Source organism: Nycticebus coucang, chromosome 1 (genome assembly GCF_027406575.1).
Source record: "Nycticebus coucang isolate mNycCou1 chromosome 1, mNycCou1.pri, whole genome shotgun sequence".
NCBI classification, from domain to species: domain Eukaryota; kingdom Metazoa; phylum Chordata; class Mammalia; order Primates; family Lorisidae; genus Nycticebus; species Nycticebus coucang.
The window spans coordinates 154,434,007-154,442,508 of NC_069780.1; the positions used below are offsets into that span (position 1 = coordinate 154,434,007).

Consider the following 8,502-nt stretch of genomic DNA (forward strand, 5'->3'; position numbering starts at 1 on the left):
TTTTTTGTGGTTTTGGCCGGGGCTGGGTTTGAACTCACCACCTCCGGCATATGGGACCAGCGCCCTACTCCTTGAGCCACAGGCGCTGCCCAATAATTACGTTTTTTTGTTTTTGGCCAGGGCTAGATTTGAACCTGCCACCTCCAGCATATGGGGCCAGCGCTCTACTCCTTGAGCCATAGGGGCCGCCCATGGTCTCCATCTTTCTTTAAGGCTGCATAATATTCCATGGTGTACATATACAAGATGATTTTTGAAAGAGAAAACTTTAGGCTTGGTATGTTGCAGGGAGGAACCCACATCTATAGTCTCTTCCTTCGGTGGTTAGTGACAAGATATGTGTCACTCCTACCACGGGGTCACAGAGCCTCACATCTGTTTGTCTTTCATACTCCACAGAGATGATTTATTTGTAATTTACCTCACTTTGGAGCTTCTATTGCCAGGGCCACTTAATTACAGTGACAGCTATTTTCCTCAGCAAATTGTATTATGTACATTTTTATGCAAAAGCCCAACATCTTTTACATCATCAGGAATCGAGACCGTTGGCTTTTTAAAATTTTTTTATTTTTTCACTCATCATTTATTTACAAATACACATTATAACTTTTATATACACTGCACATTTACATGGTAGAAAAGTACAAAACTATATATTTAAATGAATTTATATTTAACTTGCCATGTTTGAAAATATAAAATTGCATCAGAAAAAAGTATTATGAAAAGCAAGAAACTTGAACTGATAAAGCTTTAATAGAACTTTTAGTGACACATTGGTTGAATAAGAACTAATTTAAAAGGTACAGATGAGTAGCTTAAAGGAAACACCTAACAAAAGCATGAATATGTAGCCTTCCTCTTCCGTTAGTCTCCTGACACCCACTTCACCCTATTTCTTTGGATCTGTAACATCTTAAAAGTACATTACTAGAATTCTAACATTGCTATCATTACCTCTCTCACAAATGTCTTCATCTTAACAAGAGAACTGGGTAGGAGTTTCCTTAAAGATGTGTATCCTCTGTACCTTGTATTTGAGTCAGAGTTATAATGCCTTTTGGTCAGTCAAGGTTCCTTGTAAACAAAACCCGAGGGATCATATATGTACAGATCAGGCAGCAGAGAATCCAATAAATAAACATGACAGAAACTGACATGCAAGTTTGTTAAAAGTAGAAAAGAGTCTAACAACAGTGAAATGAAGGGAGACCGATGAGGGAGTGAATTGTCAGGAATGGACTTAAATGGTTTACAAGGAAAAAAAAAAGCTTTTACTTTACAAGCAAGAGACCTCACAATAAATAACAACTGCTCTTCCTTTCACGAATAAATTTCTTCAAAAACAAGGTGTACAGTCAACCAGATATTTTATGTATAAATTATAAAACATGACACAGTATAAATAAATGTCTACAAGTCTCAACTATGGGCCTCATCCAGTAGACCTCACAATGATTGCCTCTCCATGTCCAATGAGTAAGAAGGTGGCCTGGGAGAGAGCGTTAGGACAAAGGTCCCTTAATGTATAGTTTTCCCCCCAAATAAATAAGCATACACTTATTTACAGTATGGACAATATATTTTTCTATTTTTTTCCTTATTTCCCCCCCCAAAGGCTATGCCAACACTGAACACTTGTGGAGGGTTTACCACTCTAGAATAGAAGATATAGGAAAGCTGTAGTCCTGGTCTTCATCTTCCTCCTCTTCCTCAGTGTCTTCCGAAATGGCTAGATGGGGGAATACAGGGGAGCTGTTGTTTAAATACGGACAACAACAGCGCAGAAGCAGAGCTCAGTGTATGTTTTCAAAGCCCTCTGATACAGCCATATTACAGCGTTGCATTTTTATGTGACTTGCAGTGAGATGCTTTTTTTTTTTTTTTGCATCTGCTGTTATGCAATAAGTTTTTTAAAAAGTTTTTAAAAACATAATCTATGAAGTCAAAAATTGCAGAAAGTTCTGAAGACTCAATGGCTCAGGTTTTACGGGCAGATTCCTGAAATTAGATAAAAAGCGCTCTTGTGTTCTAGGTATAACTGCTTTGAGTCCTTAATTCAGAGTTAGTAGAGGCAACTGCAAAAAGCAGCAACCCATGTGTGATAATAGAAAGCTATCTTTGAAAAAGAAAAACAAACAAAACCTTTTGAAGCTGTTAGTTTAGATTCAAGTGTTAATAAAGCAAACAGCAAAGCATACTACCAAAGCAAAAGAGTTAGGGGCAAACAACTGGAAACAGATTTTTAGAGGCAACCCCATTGATAATCACTGGATAAGGCCTACAAGCCAGGAAACATTGCAGAGAATTTTTCCGTGGATCACTGAATTGCTGGGTGAAATTTAGCGCTACCTAACTTAAACAGAAATGGCTTTACGTGGGGAAGTCTGTGTGCTTTTTAAGTGTACATTCCCTGGGGCTTGCCTGGGAAAGCTTTAAATTGCAGCAAGGTTAAAAATCACACTTACAGTTGCAAGATCCGGAGTGCTTTACTTCCAGCAGCACACCTGAGGCGCAGGCAGCTTCTTTCATGGCACACTCACTGGCGTAAGTGGCATTGTCACTGGCACAGACAGGCTCATCTGATTTACTGTCAGGGCAGAGCTCATCGCAGAGGGAACACCGGCCTCTCCCAACCTTGAAATCCCATAAACATTTTTTTCCACCAGTGCACTGGATATCTTCACAGGACTTTGCTTCTAGGATATAATACATCTGTGATGAGTAAACTGTAAACTGATTTTCCCACTTCCCCCTTCTGCTTTTCTCTGGTCCTCTAGTAATAAGTATAAACATAATTTATAGCTTATTGCTTACTAATGGGGGTAGTGAAAAATACTATGCAAAAATGCTTGGTAATCAAACTGAAACTCTCATGGACACACAAGCCCCTCCCCCAGTTTCCTACACATTACATTTCGTGCATGAAAACAGTAATTTTTATAATGGGATTTTACAGCATCCTTGAGTTAAATATATATCTTGTTATTTCCCATAAGTGGGATCTTTTAAAGGAGAAAGAATTCCATCAATTACTGGAATCTGATAACAGATTTTAGGAACTGTTAAGTAATTATTTTTTGCTTCCAGCAAGTCTGGCACTTGAACAAATGTGTAAAATTTAGTGAGGTCTAAGTTTTCTAAGATGGAATATAGTTTCTTGCTTCTTGCTGGCATTTGAATATATATGTCAACACTTCTGTAGACAATGGTTTCCATGAGGAATGCTGTGGTCACAACAGTTTACCCAGACTGAAGAGTTTTTCTCCCTCTGGTAAAACTGTGTTTGGTGAGGTCTTGAGCTTTATTTATTGATTAGCCCTGAAGTTTTCCCACTAGAACTAGCCTGTTTTCTCTTTTTCCGTCCTCAATCCGGAATACCTACTGATACACTTTCCCTCATAGGCTAATCCAATAGATCTGCCCAGCAGGCAGGTAGCCTTTCTCAGGTGGCAGGCACTAGAGTAGGTCACTCCGTCATTCCCACAGAGGTATTGCTCTGAGGAAGTGGGCTCTGGGCAAATCCGATTACATGTCACACAGTAGGCATTATTGGTCTGGTCCACTACACATGTGGAACTGCCTGGACAGAAAACATCCCGACAAGTCTCTGAAACAAAGAGAAAACACATGAAAGTAGGTAGTGTTTGGTACAAAAATACTCCCTGCATTAGGGAGTGAGCATTTGACATTATCGAGGAAATCATGAAGATGAAGCCTCTGGCTTTCAAAGGGCACTCTGGGAACCTTGTGGTTTTCAAGAGAATATCTGAAGGTTGGTCCTTCAGTGTTCTTAATGAGTCTTTAGAAATTAGAAAAGGGCTCCTTTATTTGGTATAACTACTGTTAGTAGGGTAGTACTTTTAGGCTCTAACTGTGGATTACATCACGCCCCAGGGGTCTTCTAGGAAGTCTACTTCAGGTGCAAAGCTGGAGGAGGGAAGCCAGGTCATGCTCAGAAAGGGAGAACTTACTTTTACATCTGCCTTGGTACTGGACTTCTAGCTCTGGCTGTTCTTTACATCTGGCCTTGAGGAGTGCACATTCATTACGGTAGGTTTTCCCATCAAGCCCACAGACCGGGCCCTTCCAAGTAATGTTAGAACAATCTGGAGCACAGACGCAGCGGGGTTTGTTCTTCTTGTTCATTCGGCACTTTTTCCCTGGCCCACAGTCCACGTTCTCACACGTTTCTATGAGTTGGAAAGAGTTATGGATTAAAACCAGGGCTAGGCAGTCTGCAGCTCAGGAGGGCTGCAGTGGCCTTGTGCAATGGTGTAGTCCTGGGTTTGTGCTAAAGAAGCCTTGGCTCTCTCCTAGAAGACTGGGAGGGGATAAAAAGGGACTGTGGGCTAGGAAGAGACTGGGGGCGGTGCCCCACACCCAAGTCACTCTTATCAATGACCTCGAGTTTGCTGGCTTCACCACCACACTTGGTTAGGAAGTATTTTGCCCACAGCCTGTAACAGGCAAAATTTAGACCAGAATGGCTTCCCAGGGTTGGGGGAAGAAAGCTTACCAACAAAAGTCTCCCAGTCCCAACCCCCAGCCAGGTAGTGGGGCAGCTGAGGGTAAGACGCCCTCTATTGAGGGCCTGCAAGTAGGGGGAGAGAGAGTCCTACCTTTGCAGGGGATGCAGTTGGGGGCGCCTCCGTTGAAAATCATCCACTTGAAGAGTGTGTTATCATTCACGTCCTCTTCGGTCCAAGAGGTGCTCAGGCGGCCAGTGCTACAGCACTCCTCCTTGCTCAGTTCTGTCTTGTACAGGACCTGGCAGCGACCGTTCTTAGCTTGTCGGAGCCAGCAATTCCCAGCTGGGAAGACACAAGGGTAGGGAAGTGGACGAGTCAGTGTTGGCTGGGCAAGGGGTTGGAGACCCAGTGTGCATGGGAAACGAGCAAGGCAGAGGGGGAGAGAGTGACAAGGGAGAAAAGTGGAAAATAAATGGAAAGGGGTGGGAGAGTGGAAAATGGTGGTGGTGGTGGGGGAGCCCTAATCACTGAGCTGGGAGGTGGGTGAGGGGGAGAGAGGGAGACGGCAGAGCGCCCCAGCCATATCAATGTCAGTTACCAGTGACCCAGACACAACACGTGCAGCTTGCATTGACTTTTACTAGACTGTTTACTTTTATTCGTTCCATTTCATAACCTGCAGCGACTGGAAGAGCAGATTAAAGAACCTGACAAAAACAGGATGCGACGGATGTTTTTACATGTTGGTTTCATGTAGGCGGTAGGGGAATTATTTGTGACAGGGGTTAAGAAAGTAGGAGAATGGGAGGGGAAGAAAAAAGGAGAAAGAGACCGACAGACTGAGAGACACACACGCAGGAACAGACCAAGCAAAAGGCACTTGTGAAAAATGAAAGCAAAAAAAGCAATCCGGCCCTGCCCGGAGCTACCTCGCGCAGCCTGGAGGCGCAGCCCGCCCGCCCGACGGGCGGTTTTGCAATCTGCCAGACCCAGAGCACGCCCGCGGCCACCACGGTCTTTCGAAATCTCCGAGGGCTGCTTTCCCCGGCGCCCAGGTCCCGGGCTCCCAGGCAGCGCCGCTCCCCGAAGGCGGGCAACCCAGAGTAAGGCGGTGCAGACTGCAAGGGGCAGTGCCCGGGAGGGCAGTTTACAACACAATTAAAATGTTAACGCTAAAGTAGGGAAAGTAACACGTTCAAGAGGAGAACCTCCTTAGCATTTCTCGGCTATGCATACATTGATTTCACACCTACCAAGAAATCTTTGAAAGTAATTTCTCCCCCTTCTCTCCTTTTAATATGCGGATTTGGGTCAGAAAAGACTTCTCATGAATCACTAACATGACTTTAATAATAATCGGATCGCAAACTGCTATTATTATTTTCAAAATTCTGCTCCAAACTACTTGAAATTAATCTAATTTTAAAAAGGCAAACTTCAGAAATTTGCTCTTACGCCCTCTCAGAATTTAATGTAAATTACGGGCTGCTCACTGTTTTACAGAAAGTTAACAGAGGAACGAAGCAAAGGGGGGGGGGGGAACTGTGAGTAACTCCAAACACTTCGGTGGTAATAATTTAGCTTTTTTTTTTTTTGAGGGGTTGGGGGAGGGGGCTGGAAGAAGCATCCACTAGGCACAAAGCTACTTCCCTCTAAAATTATCAGCACCCACATTTCCAAGTTTGGGCAAAGTTTCTGAAGCCACGTTCCCCAGCCACCGAAGAAAATTCAGTATCTTTCCCCCACGCTACCCTCCGGGTTATTTTTTTCAAGTATCCGAAAGATGTGGGAGGGAGAGAGGTTAGACTGCAAATGGGTCGACTGAAATCTCCAGGCTACTGATACTTGTCCCGTTCTTCAGAGCCAAACAGGGGAGATATCATCTAAAGTCATCATGGCCAGAACTTGGAGCATCTAACCCTAACTACTGAGAGACTCCAGCTTACTCGCTTTCCTTTTTAAGGATAACCGAGCTCCCAACTCAGCTCCCAGTGCTAAAGTGTCACTGCCTTCAGTCTTCCCACTGCTCTCCATCCCGGAGTCGCTAAGTTGGTCCAACATCTTCCCAGAGCAGGGTTGCTTAGAACAGACCGAGGGGAGACCACAGAGTAGAACCCCCTGCCCTCAGCCGAGGCTCCCCAGCGCATCCCCCCTCGCTTACCCTGGGCGCTGCGGTCCTCCATAAACTGGCAGAGCAGCAGCAGCAGGAGGCACAGCCCTCCCGGCTGGTGCCTGGCGCGGACCATCCTGGGGGCAGGCGCGGGGCGAGGAGCGCGGCGGCGGCGGGTGGCTCGGGCGAGCGGCGCGCGTCGCAGAGGCCAGCGGCGGAGGGCGCAGCGATCCCGGCGCAGCCCCGCGCTCGCCGCCGGCCGCCCGCGCGATTCAATGGACGTCAGAAGCCGGGCGCAGCCGCGCTTTAAATCTAGACGGGGGTCTCCGCGGTTTGCGGTGGGCGGTCTCCCAGTGTGTGGGGCTGTGGGAGGGCGGCCGCGAGCGAGGGTGTGCGCGACTCCTTGGGGGTGGGGAGCTTTTAAAAGTTCAGTGTGAATCAGGTGACATTTCCCACCTTCTGGAAACCCTTTCCAATTATCTGTCGGAGGTGCCCGAAATCAAAGCGGCAGGAGGGGAATCGCCGAGTTCTTATTTGCGTAGGAGCAAGAGGGAGGGGGAAGACGACCGGGGCGGGGGGTGGGGGCGACGCTTCGGGGGTGGGGAGTGGGGAAGAACACCCACTTCAAGTCCTGCACGCCGCCGCTCGCAGGCAGCGCCGGCGCGCCCGGGGTGGCGGGCGTGTGTGTGTGTGTGTGTGTGTGTGTGTGTGTGTGTGTGTGGCGGGCGTGTGTGTGTGTAGGGGGCGCTGGAGGCGGCGGCGCGAGGAGCTGGGGGAACCCGGGAGTTTGTCTCGATGCTGTCGCTGCTCCTCTCCAGCAAGACTTTGCAAAACGCCCGGAGAGCCCCGAGCTGCTGAAATATCCCGCCCTGGGTCGGATCGGAAAGAGCCTGCCTCGCGGCAATTTCGGGCCCGGCAGCCTGGGCGCGGGACCCGCGAGGTTTTGTGTCTGGGTCTGTGCGTGCCTCACTTCGCGGCCGCCCCCAGCCCGGAGTTGTTGCTAGGAACCCCGGCCCGGCACCTTCCACCCTGGCGGAGCGGTGCGGAGACGCGGCTCGTCGTCTGGACTAGTCACAAGCAAACAAAAATGTTTAACACCTCAAGCCCGGCCTCCCCCCGTCCCAGTCTCGCCCTCTCCCTTTCTTTTCTCCCCTTTCACTTCGCGGCGTCTGGAGTCGCAGCCCAGAGCGGGGGCGCCGATGTAGGCGGTCTGCCCCCCTCCCCCGGCTCGGCTCGGAGACTCCCCAGTTTCTGTCCTGTGTGTGTCTCAGTCTGTTTCAGTCTCCCCGGCCTCTCTCTCTCTTCCTCCCTCCCACCCTCTCTTTCCCTCCCTCCCTCCCTCTCTCCCTCTCCCTCTCTCCCTCCTCTCTTCGCGGAATAAAAAAGATTGCAACATCGATAATGAACTTCTGTAGCCTCAGTTTATTAAGTACAGTGCCTGGCATTCTTCGCTGAAAGTTGGCGGGTCTCTCATTTATAACATTTTTGGCACCGCTGAATGAAACTGAGGAGGCGATATTTCCTTTTATATAAAACGATTACTTCACGGAAAATGCTATACTGTTTATTCCAAAGCTGCCTTTTTAATTTCTATTCTTTTCGCTTCTGAAGCCCGAAGGACAACAGACAGAGAAGTATGCAGACAAAATTCTTGGACATTCGCAGGTCACCGGGATTTGTTCGCCTACGGATTTCAAATGCGCCCTTCTTTGCCCCCTCTCAACCCCTCTCCTCCGCCAGACCCTCCCCCAGTCCTCCTCTCGCCCTCCCACCCCCACCTTCCATCAACCCCCTCCCACCCCCTCCACAACTGCAAATAACTCAGTGATAACAGATTTTTTTCCACCAACTGCAGGAGATAGTGCTAATCTTTTAATAAAAGATCCCATTACAATGGGATCTGTCTGGACAGACTAT

The 8,502-nt window shown here is 47.7% G+C and overlaps 1 protein-coding gene across 4 annotated transcripts; it reads right to left on the bottom strand.

Annotated features, from left to right (window-relative positions):
- Positions 1–548: 548 nt before the first annotated feature.
- FST (follistatin) lies at positions 549–7,076 on the bottom strand. Of its 4 annotated transcripts, none has more exons than XM_053590688.1 (6): positions 6,637–7,076; positions 4,626–4,817; positions 3,978–4,196; positions 3,389–3,613; positions 2,472–2,699; positions 549–1,735 (listed from the first exon to the last, which is right to left on the bottom strand). In XM_053590688.1, the coding sequence occupies exons 1-6, from the start codon at positions 6,719–6,721 to the stop codon at positions 1,653–1,655; spliced, it is 1,032 nt and encodes a 343-aa protein (XP_053446663.1). In that variant the 5' UTR covers positions 6,722–7,076; the 3' UTR covers positions 549–1,652. The 4 variants fall into 4 exon arrangements, with proteins under 4 accessions (XP_053446663.1, XP_053446678.1, XP_053446652.1 ...); XM_053590703.1 differs by having other exon boundaries at positions 549–2,004; XM_053590677.1 differs by having other exon boundaries at positions 2,472–2,702.
- Between the last annotated feature and the right edge of the window lie 1,426 nt (positions 7,077–8,502).